The sequence below is a fragment of the Morus notabilis genome, unplaced genomic scaffold, assembly GCF_000414095.1.
Source record: "Morus notabilis unplaced genomic scaffold, ASM41409v2 Scaffold271, whole genome shotgun sequence".
In the NCBI taxonomy this organism is placed as follows: domain Eukaryota; kingdom Viridiplantae; phylum Streptophyta; class Magnoliopsida; order Rosales; family Moraceae; genus Morus; species Morus notabilis.
Window position 1 is genome coordinate 555,562 of NW_010365721.1, and position 18,275 is coordinate 573,836.

An 18,275-nucleotide genomic window follows, 5' to 3' on the forward strand; every position below is an offset into this window, starting at 1 on the left:
TAAAAACTGTTTCCGTTCATAAATCAAACCATTAATAAATTAATCAATGACTAAACCAAAAGTACCTACTGATAAGAAATAAGTTAAAAAAATGAACGCAAATCATCTGCATAATATTTCTATCTTGCTCATTATGAGACTGTAAGTCAACAAATATTTGGTTTAATGTTTCTATATTCTATACAACTTTGGTATCACCTCAATACATGTAACACTTTACAAAATTGTATGAAAGTGAAGGGTATAAAAAAAAGTCTTCACTGTAGATGATATATTACGTGTAATATTGTAGAAAAAACTATTTTTGTTTTCTTTTCCCGGCAAGAATTGGTTGGATTTGCAAATGCCTATTGAAAGCTTCATTGAATAGGAAACGAGTTTGAAAGGCTGATATAATTGGAAGCCATGCCAAAATAGCTATTGGAGCAAAAAGGACAACACCCATTCCATAATCATAGGCTTTAGCAAGCACCCTGGTGAAGTCCCAAAGTCCAGTGTCTTCTATCTTTGGCCTCACAGCTTGTGCAATCTGAAACCAACCCCAAAAAAAAAAAAAAAAAAAAAAAAAAAAAAAAAAAAAAAAATTTGGAAAAAAAAACATTTGGGAAAACAATCAAGATAAAAGTGAAGCCCAATATATAATTTGACATATGACTAGCTATAGAGAAAGACTTAAGTGGTTAAGGAAGGGTCACTTTTACATGTAAGTACATGGTGTAACACGACATTTATTTTCTGTAAGAATGAATTTATAAAGGTTTAACTAACAAAGGATCTGTCTGTTGCAAACCAATATTGCACCTTTTTAAAGTCATTGTCACATAGAATAAATGAATAAATGTCATGTTATAGCTGTAACACGACATTTATTCTCCGTAAAAATGAATTTATAAAGGTATAACAACAAAGAATCTGCCTGTTGCAAACCAATGTTGCACATTTTTAAAGTCATTGTTGTATAAAATAATTGTCATATTACACCTCCTACCTTTTCATGTCATAATATAAGGCCGGTCTTTTACAAAGGACAGAAGACAAATCCTACGATAATGGTTACGATTAATTATATAATTACTTCCTAAATATTAATAGAACTCTTATTTAAATCCCTTTTAGATACTATCAAAAATCTCTAAAAGCTGCGAACTTTTTAGTAACTTTGGACACTCGTGCTTTTTTTTTTTTTTTGAAGGGATACTCGTGCTCTTGATTTCAAAGTCAATTGCTTTTTTTTTTTTTGAGGGGATACTCGTGCTGTTGATTTCAAAGTCAATGGACCAAAACAAGACTTTTGACACTGTACCAACCAAGAATTAAAATCTTAAAATTGTATTTTGCCCTGTACACAAATTTTAATTACTTGTTTTAGTCGCAAGAACATACAGTAACACAAATTTTTCAACAATATACCAAAGGAATTCTAAAAGAATTACTTACCATGATCAAACCCCATCCAGTTGGCAGAAATGCTAGACAGCAGACTATTAAGTCCCTTAAAGACAGTTGGCAGATCCGAGAAAGAGTGATTATGATTGCCAAAACGGTAATGAAGAGGATTGCTTTGAACAGCCTAAACAAAAGTTGATAATTGGCACTCAATTTTTGTCTTCCAATGTTCACTGCCTGCATAGCATGTTGAGATAATCTTATTATAACAAATAGCATAAAACTCTTCAAAAAAAAAAAAAAAGCATAAACTGAGATATGAAAACAAGTAAAATCCTGTATACTTATATGACATGCGAAATAAGTGCTGATTTGATAGGGAGTTGCTATGTTATATGTATACAGCTTAGATAAGAAGTGATTCCAACTGGATGATTCAAATTTAGAGTTTTTGACTTGTGTTATTTAATGCCAAAATTCATATGCAACATGTCAAGCTCAAGAAAGAGATTGGTTTTAAGTGTCTAACCATAGTCAGATTGAAAAATGGTAGACTGTGAATTTACCTTGGCAAAGAAGAAAACGACAAGAATCACAATCCACGAGAGCACATAGACCAGGACATTTTTGCTATGTTGGGAGATGTCGAGGTGATAGACCAGACCATATTGATACATGAAAAACCTGAGAGAAAGGAGTATTTCAAACAGCCTTGAAAATATCCCCGAATGACGAAGATGAGCTTGTTCATCATTCCACCAAGAATGCCAGCTTTTGTCTTGTTGAATCCCTATGCCACCTTGCTGCCTTATCCACTTGTTCCAATCCTTCCAATCATCCACAATCTTGCCCCAGCTGAATCCAGAAGGATTGAAAAGAAACGGCGCAAACAACCACGTGATTGACATGAACCAGACCGAGTATGTGATTAGTACATAAGCCATGCTGCTCTCATAGGACCGCCGAAACAAGTCGTAAACAATCAAGAGGAGCAACAACTCAAATCCCTTAACAAAGTGGCTTCTTGAGTAGAGTCTGTAATTCTCAGTGAAGCTTGTGTGGAACACCACAACTTTTCTCCCGGTGGGGCGATATTTAGCACCCCCATGGAGAAGTGTACGGCCGTAATGATGAGTTTTTGTGCCAAAGGAGAAAGTGAAGAAGACAGCAGCCAGCTGCAGTTGCATGAGGACAAAATCCTTTAGAGCTGTTAGGAATCCTTTCTCTAGTCCAATCTCCATAACCATTGGCAAGCCTGTGAGGAGGCCAAGCTGTATAAACGACTGCGATGCAAGAGCTGTTTCCAAGGATTCTAGGTTCTGGACTCTAGCCTCAATAAGCAATGCTTTTTGCAGCCCACTAAGAACAAGATATAGCTGCCCATAAAGGAAGATATAGATTCCAATTATTGAAATCTGTGCAGTCACAAAAATCGGTTAATCAGTCTACGGACAAAACATAAAGAATCATTTTTTATATGTAGATTGGCAAAGGATAAAATACCAGGCTGCTGAAATAAAATCCAATTGTTGTGAAATAGCAAGACAGCATTCGGAAGAAATCGAATTGACAACCAAGGCGGTATATGTCACGGCTTAAAGTTTGTTCACTATTCCCATTAGCCACCTTAGCTTCAAACTTTGAGATCTGATTTAAACCTACGTCGCGGCCTTTGCCAACTTGCATGTACTCATGGTATGTGATACACCCCCTTCTCAGAGTCGAATTAAATCCTGCATAAAATCATATGTATGCAGTTGTTAATATCCTGGAATGTAGGGACTTTTTTTTTTTTATTTAAAAAAAGGTCAGTAGCTACTTCCTACCTGCGAAAATATCCTCACTCAGGTTGATTGTTTTTGATGCTTTGCTTATGCCACCTCTTGTGATGTGAAATATCCTGTCAAAGATGTCTGGATGTCCATAGTGAAACCGTACCCTGGATGTAAGATTGAATAATAGGAATTAAATGAACACGTCAGAGTACAAAAAAAAATGATTGCTAGGATTTTTCAAGACATAATAAGACTTAAATTCATAGCCAAATATGTAACTAAGATCTTAAATAATCAGAGTTGGAGAACTTAAGTGAGGCTAGAGAAAAAAAAAAGTTTTAAACTTGATGACAGGTACTTAATAAGTGCACATAAGTTTTCTGAAAATGACTTCATGGAAACAAGGAGTTGTTACCTGAGAGGTTTAGCAAGAAGTCTTTGACCAATGGTGACAAAGCTAGTCTCTTGATATGACATGAACCAGGCTAGCGAAGAAACACTGCATTTGAGAGAAACCAAAAGATCAGCCTGTATGGTCAAAAATATTTCAAATAACTGATATATGATTTATTTGGAGGACCAAGCTAAAATTTATATGAATATCTAGGTGGAAGATCCGAATATGGTTGCAAGAATTCCCTCCGAAAAGTTTTCAAATGGGAAATCAGACTTTGCAAAGCTTTTTTTTTAACACCAAGAACTTGTTAGCCAGTTAATTTAGTTTTTCTAAGCCTATCACTGTACAGGGTCCAAGTTACTCACATGTGCATTGGGATTAATTACCACTATCTTATTCTCAAAAAAAAAAAAAAAAAAAAAAAAAAAAAAACACAAAAAAAAAAGATTGATCACTGACTAAAAAACCACTATAATAAACGATTGATCACTGACTAAAGCTCATGAAACTAATAATTTTAATTCATTGTTGGGTTTTTGTCATTGTCAGCCCCAAAATTATTAATATTATGACAATTTGGCCCTAAACTATTTTTTTGGCCAACTAATCCTTGAAGTCTATCTTTTTGGCAACTTTGGCCCCTGGCCATAAAATTGTCAATGGATTTTTAATATTTAATGAAGCTAATCGCATGTCTATTGCGTGATTAATTAAATTTTACAACAGAAATCATATAACGAGGAAAACGTAACATTTGAAAATCAATTTTGTAGGTATGTATTTCTTTTTGTTGGGTAAAATTTCAAGCTTTTACAATATAGGCATGCTGCTATATCCATGAAATTTCAATAATTTGTTAATTTTATTGCCAGGATCCAACTTGCTAAAGAACAGGTTTCTTAAGTTGAGGGACTAATCAAACACAAAACAAGTTCGAGGACCAAACTGACGCTTTTTAAAAAGTTCAGAATCAATAGCCTTAGAAACTTTTAATTGTTTCAGAGGATCTGACCTTTCTGTAAAAATGTGTTCCCTCAGACCAAGTATAGTCGGCGGTCGCCGTCCTTGGCACTTAAGAAATTCTTGTAGAAGGTTTCTCATTTTGAATGCTTCTTCCAAGTAGCTATCCTGCAAAACAAGACACCATGATAAGAACCATGAATAAGAAAACTATTAACCTTTTAACTAATTGAGGAATGAGCATACTTGATTCATATCAATCGTCTGCAAAGCTTCACCACGAGTAAAGATAATGGCATGATTTTGATTTTCAGGTTTTCCTTCTCCAATTTCAGGTGGGCCAGGAAGCTTTACACGATATATTTCCTACATGACAATATTACAATGAACTAAATACCTTTCCTACTCCTTATTTATGAAAGAAAGATTATGGCAGAAAATGGGGTACTAAGTCAATAAAATTAACATAAAGAAGAATTGTATAATTTAGGAATTTAAAAAGATAACATTCTTTTTCTATAATCTTGTATGATGCATAATCTTGTTGAAGCAATCAGATTAAGAATGATGTGAGAGTAATTAATTAGAGCTATAACTTATGCAAAACAGTCTCCTAATCACAACTTTATTTTATGATTGTAACACATTTGACCTCAATCTTTTTGCTAATCTTATCGTTTGAAACACTGTTTTTACGGATTAAACTCGCTAATCCTTTTCTAGATGAGAGTGCTAATTCACCCCTAAAAAAAGAGAGCAATAATACAAAAGGAAGGCCGGTAAGCACACACAAAAAATTATAGTACTTCATCCTTAATGTGAGAGTCATGTCCACTTTCAGCAACTACGGGTTTTCACCTCGGCAAAGACGATTACAAGCGAATCACACACCACACATCTCACAGATTGACCGTATTTCTATCTCATCTAATTCACAAAACCGCGCCCTGATATATTTATAATCAGGATGCCTTCAATAATGTGTGAATATAACCCTACTATAATCAAAGGTCAATCCGCATACTAACTTTGCATCATAGTGACAATTAGGTTTTACAAATGCAACACTCGTCAGAATAAGTTACTAGCTGACATAATATTTGTCTAATTAGAAATGGATTTTGAAAAAGTACAACATAGGCTAGTCATCTACAGTGTGGAACTGCCAAAGCCAATTAATTTAAGATTGATACTTCTGTTTAGCACAATGTAACATAAAATAGAGTACACTACCTGGTCAAAACCATTGACAGCTTTAAGCAAGACAGAAGAGTAGACCTTTTGAGGCTTATTTTCCACAATCACTTCTTTCTCCTCAACATACGCAAGTCGGAGAGCTGGATACCTTTGTTTAACGGACAAGAGTCACGTGTCCTCAGCAATTTCTCTTATTACATAAATACGTCTTCAAAACTCTTTTAACAAAATAAATAAATAAATAACTTCTTCAAAAGTATTTTCCTCATGGTAGTGCATTACCTTATCATCAAGTCAATTATGTCTTGTGCACGCGGATCTCCAGCGGCTTTTTGTGATCCAAATCTTTGACAAGAAACCACATATGTAAATTTCAAGTCTGCTAAAGCATCTAGCTGAGCAGCTAGCAAGTGGTTTTCTCTTTCAGCCGTGTCATAACCTTCAAGAATATCTGGCCGAAACATCCAGATTCGACACAGAAATTAGTAAAACCATATATCTTCTTGCATAGCTAAACAAGAAAGAAAAACAGTTTTATGAATTACAAACCTTCATCTTCAGCCATGTCAAGGAAAGCTTGAAGTTTTAATGCTTCTCTATAGTACATCATTCCTCTAACTATTATACCCAAAAAAAAGATGTTACATTTGACATAGTTATATCGAATCTCGTAAACATTCCAAATTCTATCTTCTTCACCTGTTCTGCTCAGTGTTTGGCCCCGGAAGGAAGCCCACTTTCTAAGATCTTCTTCCTTTCCTTCATCTTTCAGTCCATCCAAACTTGCACAACCCATCCGTTCCAAAAAGTTTTTCCATTCATCTAAATAGAGTAAACATATAATTTACATGCTATGAGTTTCATTAAGTGGAAAGATATAAGATTACTATGACAAAGGTTAGCTTAGTAGCAACCTGGAAATATTTTTTGCATGTAGAATATAATAGAAACCTCTCGTTGACTTGAATGGAGCTCCTTCATTGAGAAGTTAACATCTTCCATATAATGAGGAGTTAGAACACTGCATCAAGAACAATTTAATGTGTCAAGTTAAGTTTTAGAGATAAAAAAATTGTCTAAATATGAAAAATCTTTTTTCTTGAGTAAGCAAAAAGGAGAAACTTTTATTTATTTATTTATTTTTTGACAAGGGATTCCTTTGAAAGAGGGAAATGAAAAAAGTCCTATAACAAGGAAGGAAAACATTGAAATAAACAAAATGAGACAAAAATGAGAAACAGTAAAATGTTGGGTATTTGGCATATATTGCCCCCGAACGTTTCACAATTGGCAAGTTATTTCCTAAGACAAAATTTCTGATGATTACTGGAGCACATTATTTAAAGATCATAAGAGCGCTTCCTTCCAAATTTTAACATTAGTCATCTCTTAGAGGACAATTTGCAATGTTTAACTTAATTTTGGCAGTAATTTGCCACAATTAAAAGCTTAGGGACAACTTGCAACTGGGCTCAGTTAAGCTTCATGGGATAAAAGCAATAAAATTTTTTGATACTTTTATTGTGTATGAAGCTTGATATATGTTGATAGCTCGTTTCCTGTCAAGTAGTCACTGGAGGAAAATCCATAGCTTGTAAAGTCATTAGATTCGGCAGTCCCTTTCCCTGCAAGTAATCTCATGTTATATTTGCATTTTTATCTCAGTTCTGTTTCTTGTTATTTTCGTTCAGCTTAAGCTCTTTAGGATAATAACTTTGTGAGATATCATCACAATTTGTTAAAACTTTCTAGTTCTGTTTCTTGTTATTTTGCCATGATCCCTTTGTATAGGTCCTTCACGAGTTGCAGACTTGTGTATGACAACAAAGGAAATAGAAGAGAGAGATGAGTTTAAATACTAGTTTGTGAAAGAAGGGATGCAGATTAACAAGAAAATATCACCTGAATGATAGCATATTGCGCACTTTCGGAGCACTAGGCATTGTCATGAACAGAGAAGTAGCAAAGAACGATATGCGCCTTCGTGCGTCTAAGTTAGTAGGTATGTCCAAAGCTGTATCTTTGATGGTGAGCAACAAAAGAAGACGCTTGATCTGTAGCAGAACAGTTTAGTCACTAACTTTTTGATGTTTACATGCTACCGCAGGCGTTTTCCTGCAATCATCTGTTTCTTTACTTCTTTTTAACTTTATCCTTTGTTAATATGCATGAAAAGTTGGTTCATTTGCATGTGTTTTTGTTAAAAGTTACAATAAAGGTAACTTCCTTTTATATTGCAAGCCAAATAAAAATATAATAATAAAAAATAAACATGATTTGGTACAATGACTGCTTTGTGAAGAGTAAATCAATGATTTCCTGAAAGTAAACTAATTATATACCCGGGCCAAAAAAAAAAAAAAAAAAATCTAAAGAGGGTTTGAGATTTTTTCCATTTATGCATACACCCCCCAATAGGAAATGTGAAAATCACCTGTTCAGTCAGTGGGGCACTGTCAGGCAAAGGAAAATGAATAGAGTTCTCCCCACAATCTGACTCAAATAGTTGTGGTTCAATAGTTCTAGTAAAATAAGGTTCATTACTTTCCATCCGCTGTGAATGGCACAGCAATTCCAATATCCTGTATGATTTGAACATAAAATGTCGTATATCCATAAAACATATCGAAACTGATCTCACAAGGAACATAAATCCCAGGCGCACCAAATTACCTCGAACTGTCTATCATCATATCATTTGTTATAATCTCAAATATGTCTTGAAGGACTTTCACAACTTTACCATAATGATCTACATTTCCTTCAACCTTGCAACATGTGATAATGCAAGTTAGTAAGACTTGGACTTTAGTAGTTCTAATCCCTATAGTAACTTTGTAGAAGATTCTTACCAGAAGCTCAAGTAACTCAACAAATTTAGCTTGTAGATTTGGGAGTTCAGTCATCCTAAAGTCCTCAAGGAGACTTGATCTTGCCATGCTTTCTTCGATTTCATTTAATATAGTAGATATCATCCTATAAAAGCAACCATGGATCCAAAAGAACAAAGGAGACAACAAAAGTTGATAAGCAACTAGGGATTCTCATGTACAGGTAAATTTGCATACCAAAAAAAAAAAAAAATACAACTAATCAAATTAGAATGAGAAATTTTACCTCTTTTCCAGATCTCTCACAATTAGAATTTCAAGAATGTACTTGAGTGACTCATAACATTCCTTTACAGCATAGTACATGCATTTATCTTTTTTGATCTTTCTGACAAGAGTTTCATCCTTCCCCACAAAATCCTTTGTGATGCTCAACGCCGTCGAAAACTAGTACCAATAAGAAGATACGTTCTAATATGAAATGCAAAAAGACAAAAAATAAAAAATAAAAAAAAATAAAAAAAGATCTTTTAATTTCATTTATAGAAGAATAATGCTATAGGGATCCCAACTTTCATCCCATCTTTTCAATACAAAGTTATGCGACATTAAATAAAAAAAGATCTTTTAATTTCATTTATAGAAGAATAATGCTAGGGATCCCAACTTTCATCCCATCTTTTCAATACAAAGTTATGCGACATAAGTTATCATTCTTTTATTAACAGGTTTTAAAAAAAAATTATCACATGAATTAAATATGACATTTCATCACCATTGAGTTGGCATCAAAAAGTTGGGAATGAAAGTCGGGACACGTAGCACTACTCATTACGGAAATTACCTTATTTGCTATAAGGAAAATCGGCCAACGAACAATGCCAGCAAATAAATCAGTTAACATAGGTATTATCATCAAATCCACCTCCCTATTGATAGGAAGTAGGTTTCTATCAGGTACTTATCAGAGAATTGTCACAAATAACACTTTATTAAGAAACTAATAGCTCACTTGTTGCTAATCAAATCCTCTGAACGAATACTGCTTATGATCTGGTTCCACACAAGCACAAACTTGGCAACACCATTTTTCTCATTTTCTGGCCCCTGAGAAAGGTTGGTGCAGGGACAAAAGTGATAATTCCTCACAGAAAACTGAATATACATATATTTTTTTTGAAAGAATAACTCCTCAGAAAATTGATAATAAAAATGGAAAAATTTAAACATTGCATACCTTGTGAAATCTATTGCCAAATAAACCTTTTCCTCTCTTTTGATCATTTTTTGATGGAGGAATGAGACAACCATTGAATGCAGAAGGCAAGGTATGGAATCGACTTCTCAACATTCCTAGCGTCCGAATCTGTGACATATCATTGTAAGACCACTGTCATTGTACACAGTGATAAGAAAAAATAAAAAATAAAAAAAAATAGGAAAAGCTTACCTCACCAAGGTGATGCAAAATACCATAAAGTCCTCCAAATATTGTACAGAAAACCGAATACCATATCTGTGTGTCCATAAAATACACCTGTAATAGACAAAAAATGAGAAAACATTGTTTACTCTAAGCTTCTAGCTTCATTATTACTTCATCATTTCAGATATTATTCTGAAGATTGAAATTCCAAAAGGGATTATCTAAATATAAGTAGACAAACAAAACTCACAACTACTATTGGAGCCCATACGGCAACAATTGCACCAGCATTACTCTTGACTGAAACAGAAGCAGTTTATTTGTTAGAAATATTAACTATAAGAGCCTTCTAACGAGATTTTTTAACCAAAAGTTAAAAATAAATGGATAGAGAATACATTTTGGGAAAAGCTCATGCCAATCATAATTTTCAACTCCGATTTTCATGATCTGCTTTGTTGGTTCTATAAGCGGTTTTATCTGCATCACTCCGTTGGTCACATTACATAGTAAGTATGCTTTCATGTTCACATATTTAACCATAATAAAGACAATCACTAGTGATGCTGGAAACTCAAGATCATTGGATATTACGGTTAATTTACCAATTCTCTCAAAAACATAATTTACTGATACGAGGTGAACCAACTGTCACATTTTGGCTGAGACAATTACAAAGGGAGACAAATCCAAGCAAATGCCCGAAATTGGTCCAAGATTTCAAAGAAAAGAAAATAAAATAAAGGCCTATCTATGGCGACAAATTATGGAATGCGCTCACAAGGGCTTGAATTGAACACCACTTGCTCTGGTATTAGTTTACAAATTCTCTAAAGCTTAAGGTGTAAGCTTGCTAATGCTGTTCTTTATTTTCAACCAATAGTTGTGAAATTAAGATAGTTATCTTCTTCTACATCTTTTCCTAACTTGTATAGAACCTCTTATATGTTTGGCCTTTGACTTTTTTTCGTTGAATGCTCTTTGTTTCTGAGGGGAAAGCAGCACAAATGTAATTAGTTATGCTATGACTTCATAGATGTTCAACTTCAAAGTTAGTTAGTAGAACAACCAAAAAGTCAAGTTTCGTTTTCTTATCAAAAAAATAAAAAGGGCAAAAGAAATAGGCTATGGAAACATAAAAAAAAAAAAAAAAAGAATGTTGCTAAATTATTTAAGAAATATTCATTTCGCTTCATAATATCATGTTACAATGTAGTTATATCAAAACTCACCTCAAACCAATAGCTGAAACAGAATTTGCTCAATAACACCAGTATCCAAAATAACATATACCTACAAGGTTAGCAAAGTGATGTTCATAAGGGGAAAAATACTAGACTAGACTTGAGATCAACCAACACCTGATTTAGAAGAGTGAAATGAGAATTACTTCAGCACTGAGACCTGGCTTTCTTGCATCCCTCTTCCGAGGTATAATCTAGGCTATGTGATAAGAACAAATATTTCAAGGAATAATTACACAGATTAAAGCCAAAATCTTAATGGCAAATCATACAAAACGCAAAGAATAAAAGAAAGATTTGCTTTATGATTAACTTACCTGTGTCCAAGAGAAAATAGTGAATATTTTGGAATTTGATATCTCAATATACTTTCTAACAGCGGGAACAAAGAATAGCACCATGTCGATTGCACTAGGCGTCAGATAAACTCCAACTGCAACCATATAGGGAGAAAGACACCACTCTTCAAGCCAGCTTCCAGATTGTGAGGAAAAACAAGTGTATTTTCTTCTAGAGTGAGCATAGCATGTTGGAAGAATGATTGTCCATATCGCTGCAAAAACCAACCTCACCACTTGTCGTATTTTGTTGGAATATTCCATGGTTTGCCTGGCTTTCCATGTAAAAACTATGTCCAGTATTGCTGCATTTAGACCAAGAGTGTATGAAAGCTATAGGAATTTTCCAATAAAAGGTGTGAATGTTATTCTTTTCCAGTGTCACTATTCAGATTAACATAGGATAAAAGCATGGCATATTCCTATTGCAAACATAGTGACAAACATGATACCTTGTATGAGTTTAAGGATTGAAGATGTGATGAAGATGCTCAAAACATCCTCAAACACTGCTTTGTCAAACAACTGAAGTGGAGATTCCAATTCATAGCATGCCATAATAATCATGGCCTATAATGTGAAAAAAAAGAGGAAAAAAAAAAGTAAATATTAAGTTCCACAAAAAAAACCATTCTGTTATGTCAATTTATAGGTGCACCTGAAGGGATAAAATAAAGAAGATCCACATTCTGTCAAAGCTCCTAAATATCTGCCAAAAGGACCGGATCTCGACAAAATTTGATTTCCCTAACCATTCTTGTTCATGCTTTTGTTCTTGATCTCCCTCTCTATTAGTCTGTAAGAATATAAAGATATGTAAGGGGTATGAAATATGAAGAGGAACCACATGTCAATGTGTATAATATATATCAGAAAATCAGTACTTCAATCGTACAGGAATGTCAAAAACATAGACCATTGGAATGCAAATTATAGTTCTGAGGGTGAAAAGATGAAATAACCTCATTTTTGTTGACTAAATAAGGGAAAAATCGTGCCGTAAATGCAGTTGTGATCATTATCTGATGCAATGAGGGATATTTTTGCTATTTAGGCAACATTTAACAGTCAGACTATACTTCTTCATCAGGTTTGACTAACGAGTGGGTGTCTATGTAATTTTTCTGAAAATGAGGGTGATAACCTAAAATATATCGGTCAATGTTTGCAATTTAGGCAAAACACCATGTGTCAATGTAAATAACTAAAGTTTATGCCAAATATAGATAACTTCAAATAAAAGTATACAATATAGTGTTTAGATTTCCTCTCTAGTCTATGATGGATATGCAATGGCTAACTTTACCCTAAACCTCCAATTTATTAGTGAAACCTTGTTTTATATTTAATATTGAGAGATCAAGTACTAGATAGCTCTTTTAGTTTATACCAATATGCAATCTTGAGTAAAGTTCTTGTGTAAGTAATATAATAAAATATGCGTTGTACCCCTAATTCTTCATCTTTTTCCTCTTCTTTCAGCTCCCTTTTTTCTTCAGCATTAGTTGATTTTGAAGCTTTCTTAGCTTTGGGTTTACTTGAAGGGTTTACACAGAAAAAATTGTGGTCTTCACGCATGGGCCAACCTATTTGGAAACAATCAGGAGACCTGCAAAAGAATTCACGGTTGTTACAACCTCATTGTAACTTATGAGAAACCAAAATAGGCAAAATTTAGAAGATAGAAAAAATGTGGGACACAAATTCCTACAAACCAGAAGAACTCATTGAGATCATCATAGTTTCTCCAGGTCGAATGATCGGTTGTGCCATTTTTACTTTTGTTAGCTTCCTAGAAATTATAACAAAAAAATTAGCGACTACTAGAAAGGAAGAGCTAAAAACACAAATTCGGAATTGGGAAATACCTCTTTTATTACTTTGTATATGGGAGTAACTACATTGTTAAGAAAGGACTCCGATCCTCCGCCATACGCTGGCATGACTTTCTCCCATGTTGTTGGGTTCACAGCCCCAGTTAACATACCATGCAATTCCCAAGCCATCTTAAACAAAATAAGGAAAAACTTATTAGTCATAAACCACAATCTACGCATATTCTACTTGTATCCAAGTCACTACAAGAAGGACATGACTTCTTAATGAGTTTAGAAGAAAGACGAGTCAAATCCATTGAAGGCTAACACTGATTTTTCTTTTCTTTTTAATTTTTTTCTTTTTACTTTTTCTTATTCTTAAGTTTCTTGCTTTTTAATTTTTTAATTTTGCTTAAAACACCTATAAAGTTCTTTTTATATTTTCTTCTTTTCTTTTTTAAGCTTTTTAAAATTTTTTTCTTCTTTTTTTTCCCTAATATTCTTTCAGTTCTTTTTTTATATATATAATATCATTTTTTAAAGTATTTTCTTTTTCTCATTTTCTTTTAATTAAAATAATTCCTTTTAAATATCTCTATACTTAATTTTTTTTTTTTTAAAAAAAACTCTCGTATAATTTTATTTTTTTTATGTGATTTTTTGCAATATTTTTTTTCTTCTTACTATAATTAATAGAGTTAGTTTTTAAAGAAGTCACGTGTTTTGACGCGAGATTAAACGTACACACATGCATAGCACGTTGCTGAAGTAATAGGAATGAAAACAGAGAAAAGGGGACAAGTAGTTCCTAAGATAGAGAATCGGCTTACCTCATGAAAAATATAACATAAACACTCTGGCATGAATCTTAAGTTTGCAGCCTCCCCCCAGATAAGTAGGTGAAGCGCTAGATATAAAAGTTTGTATTGAAGAGCCTCCTGTTTCACATAAGGCAACCTACACAAACCAATAATATATATATATATGTATATATATATATATAACTATTGTAAGGGTAAAACAATGTTGATGCAGTCACAACTAACAAGAAGGGTGATAATATTAGAAAATTATGTAAAAATGAGAATATAAATTGTACTGTAATCATACCGGATGTTGCTTTTTCTCCCCAAGAATTTGCACCAATTTGTATAATTTTTAAAAAACTTCTTCATTAGTTCATCCACCACAACATCTTCTATCTGAAGTGAAAAAGTGCTTCTAAGTTAAAATATTAATAATTGAACCAAAAAAAAAAAAAAAAAGTTTACAATCTCAATAATTAAACTACCTTTGAGCTCGATGTCTGCTTATGAGCTTTCCTGATGTGAGTGTTTGCAAGGAGTAGAATTAGATGTTCCCTCTGGTTGGCTACATTCCCTTCCTGCAGGTTAAAAACACATAATATATATAAATACTAAGAAAGAAAATCCTAAAACATATAAAGATAAGAAGGAAATAAGCAGAATTTGGAAGTACCTGAAATCCGAAACAATACTGAAGAAAATCAAACAAATCAGTGAAAGCCCCGTGTTTCTGAAAATCTTCGGCAGAAGGTAAACCGCGAATATTGCGGACAGCTGCAACTGCAGCCTTGACCTGGATCATTTTGCGAGTGTATTAGCAGACTTAAGTATTAAGTCCTTAGTTGGAATTAGAGTTGTCATCAGAAAGAAAACAGTTGGATTGCACAAATCAGAATCAAACCTCGGGCAATTGCATAATTGCTTGCTGAATGCCTCCATGATCGAGCGGTAGAATGTTATATGGCACAAAGAACTCAGATTTTGAGTTCACACTTTCTCTGTCGGCAAGAGCCTATAAGAGAATTAAAAAGAATTTGTAAGACAACAATCATCTAGTAATTTATAAATGTGCTAACTGTTTCATTCATTATTAGAAAAATATATGAAAAGAAAATTAGAGTACCTGAGGATTGGCTGCAAATGTTATTCTCTTGAGAACTTCAAACAACACGGAAGCAATTGCACATGCATTTATCAACTTCTGCCTATGACTAATTCAGTTAAAACAAATTGCTTGGAAAAGAATACAAGTAATCTACAGAAAAACTTTATGATGCAGATTTGAACTAGAATAGCTTATTTGGGAAAAAGGAGGTGGGACTTACTTACCTGCTTTCTAATGCAAATGTTCTACCATGTTTAACAATATATTCCTTGTACTCATGGTAAACGCGTCTGAGTTCGCGTATGTCGCTCTTCTCCTTCCGTCTTCTGAATGTAGGTTCCTCATCCTATTGCTCATCAAAATCAACAATGACATGGCCATTCACAGCTAGAAAAAGAAGTATTTTTGCCACTATAGAAAGAGATATCAACTTGAGGCTTGCTCAAGTGGCTAGGTACGTGAGTGTGTGAGTCTGTCATCCACATTTGAATCAGCTTGAGCTACCATATCTTCATTAATACGGTTAAAAAACCTATGAAAATTTCAGACATTTTGCACTTAATGTAACTATATATTTTTGTAAAATTATCAATTATTATCATCTCATAGGAATATGATTACGTCTTTTAAATTTCAGAAATTCATTGTTTCTTTTATTGTCAAAAACAAAAACTGCAAAAACAAATAAATAAATAAATTCAATTGTGATTTATCAATAATCACCTGTTCAAGCCGCTGAAGAAGAGAAGTTTTGAACTGTCGAACACCCCGTCCACTCGAATTTTTGTCCATATTATGTGCTATTTCAAAGGCATGGACACGGCCTGCATTTCAGATAATTAAGAGTTAACAGGAGTTTAATGCCAATACTTAATTCTTAAGTAAATGAATTAACTCAATGACCGTTGAGCTTTATTCTTAAGTAAATGAACACAATGGTTAATTGTCTCTAAAACAAGAACCTTTGGGTGCGTTTAAAATTAGTTTTAGATTGTTTTTAAAACGTTTCTAGACTTTTTTGAGACACGAAAATAAAAACGGTTTGCAAACCGTGTTTATTTAGCAAATGTTTTGAAAATGAAAACGAAAATAAAAAATAGTGATAATATTTTTTGTGAATGAATTAAAAAACGTTTGAAAGTTATTTTTCTTTCTCTGTTTTCATTTTCTAGTACTTATTAACAATATTATAATATATTAATTAATAATTATAACTAAATACGATTTCATTTTTTTATTATATTCAAAATAATCTCTTAAAAAATCAATCAAACGCAATTTCAAAATCGGTCCCAGAATGATTCTCAAAACAATCTCATTTTTACTTTTGTATTGAAAACAAAATTATTTTAAAAACGTTACTAAACGCGCTCTCTGTTTCAAGTAGAATTATGGTCAAGAATAATTATTATACTAAAATTATGAGCATAATTGAGAATTGTTTCATAATACTATTATTATTTCGCATTTTTCAATTCTTAATTATTGACTAAAATTAGCAATTTCTCAAAAAGAATAACGAAAATGTTATTACACGTCTTGCCGGTATTAGTAACAAAAATGTAGCAATATTCAAGCAAATATCACCAAAAGCAATATAAAAGATTCTAACTAAAGCTTAAGTAATAGAAAAGAAAGGAAAAGAAAAACCAATACAATTAAAAAACAAAACAAAACAAAACAAATCAAAGTTAATTAACCTCACCTCTTAAATTCACGCCTTTTAAAACAAACTAAATTTCCCAAGAAAAACACACAACTTACAGAGAAAAGCAACACGAGGCTCATCGATTTCGACTAAGTTGGCAACACGGAGAAATCTCTGGATTTCAGCAGCCACAGTTTGAGGCAATCTTTCACTATCAAACGGCTCAGGAACACTCTGGTGCTGCTGCTGCTGGTCAAGTACTATTTCGGAGCTAACCGTGATTGAACTTGAACTGGCCGGTTTCGGAAGCTCGGGTTCACACTCGTAGAAAATAGGCTCCGCGACCACAATCTCGTGAGACATTGTGGTGTTCGATTTTGTGGAGAGCTCAAAAGGGTTGGTAACGGTGGTAGGAGGGAAAGAATAGAGTAATAAGAAGACATGGATTCAGAGTATATATGTGGGATCTTCTTCATTTAGCTTTTCTTTTCTTTTCTTTGCTTAACGTGGTCAGCTATAGTTCTTTCTCGTTGCCTTTTGGTTTGATCTTTTTTGCTTTTGCTTTTGAAGGTTATGTTTTTGTTTTTTGCTTTCTCTTAGTTATGTGATTGAAGGAATTGTGTTTCAAAAGGCTACGTGGAGAATGGGGCTCTTTATTTATTATTTTTAAAAGGTGTGCTTTTTGTTCCCACCACCAAAAACCCATGCACAATATATATTGTGGGAGGAAAAAAAAAATTCTTTTGTTTGGTACTTTAGACTCCGCACTTTCCTTAATATGAATAGTTGAACCTTGTCTTCTCTTATTCTACTTTTCTCTTATACATCTCTTCAATAAATTTTTTTTTTTTTTTTTTTTTTTTAACTTTGAACATTTTCTCAGCACAAAATTGAAGCATAGTAAAAGAAACAAGCTCAATAATATAATTTTAGTGTGAGTTAGTTTAACCTTCAAAATTTACCACTCTTGTATCATAGACTTGAGATAACGGGTCAATTTTGAAATTATTTATTGTCATCTTAGTGTAAGTCAAAAGTTACTATGTTAAAATTATTTTTCAAAAGATGTGATACCAATAGTAAATTATAGATGTGCGTCCACCAAACTGAGGCATCTGAGGGCATTGAATCTAAAGTAGAGGCATCTTTCATCCATCAAATTGAAATAAAACCCTCATGCACCTCATAAGTTAATTTCCATTAAAAGTTTCTGTCCTGAGAAATAATTTCACACACAACCTTCAGAATTAAGCATTAATAAATTGTTATAGTACGGATGTTATAATTCAAAAACTATCATTGGGAAGTTGGATTGATAATTTGCATATAATTTTTGAAGTGATAA

The 18,275-nt window shown here is 33.2% G+C and overlaps 1 protein-coding gene across 1 annotated transcript; it reads right to left on the reverse strand.

Annotated features, from left to right (window-relative positions):
• Positions 1–270: 270 nt before the first annotated feature.
• On the reverse strand, positions 271–17,385 carry LOC21403676 (putative callose synthase 8). The gene is made up of 41 exons (XM_024172456.1): positions 17,047–17,385; positions 16,006–16,106; positions 15,507–15,628; positions 15,301–15,388; positions 15,079–15,189; positions 14,851–14,970; positions 14,663–14,755; positions 14,482–14,573; positions 14,202–14,328; positions 13,423–13,560; positions 13,270–13,346; positions 13,004–13,163; positions 12,213–12,350; positions 12,007–12,124; positions 11,534–11,859; positions 11,363–11,415; positions 11,205–11,265; positions 10,371–10,452; positions 10,223–10,272; positions 9,997–10,083; positions 9,784–9,912; positions 9,559–9,653; positions 9,391–9,475; positions 8,833–8,993; positions 8,568–8,691; positions 8,389–8,483; positions 8,150–8,297; positions 7,618–7,769; positions 6,630–6,736; positions 6,415–6,537; positions 6,265–6,333; positions 5,998–6,166; positions 5,752–5,863; positions 4,765–4,884; positions 4,571–4,686; positions 3,577–3,660; positions 3,213–3,325; positions 2,890–3,119; positions 1,953–2,801; positions 1,438–1,623; positions 271–529 (listed from the first exon to the last, which is right to left on the reverse strand). The coding sequence occupies exons 1-41, from the start codon at positions 17,291–17,293 to the stop codon at positions 299–301; spliced, it is 5,889 nt and encodes a 1,962-aa protein (XP_024028224.1). The 5' UTR covers positions 17,294–17,385; the 3' UTR covers positions 271–298.
• Between the last annotated feature and the right edge of the window lie 890 nt (positions 17,386–18,275).

Bases quoted from the DNA above. Each gene is read 5' to 3' on its own strand.
- LOC21403676 (XM_024172456.1), bottom strand. From the start codon at position 17,293: ATGTCTCACGAGATTGTGGTCGCGGAGCCTATTTTCTACGAGTGTGAA. The intron at 9,654-9,783 runs GTATGCAATGTT...AACCTTTCTCAG, and splicing joins TTGGCAATAGATTTCACAAG to GGGCCAGAAAATGAGAAAAA. The intron at 6,167-6,264 runs GTTTGTAATTCA...TGTTTCGGCCAG, and splicing joins TGACATGGCTGAAGATGAAG to ATATTCTTGAAGGTTATGAC.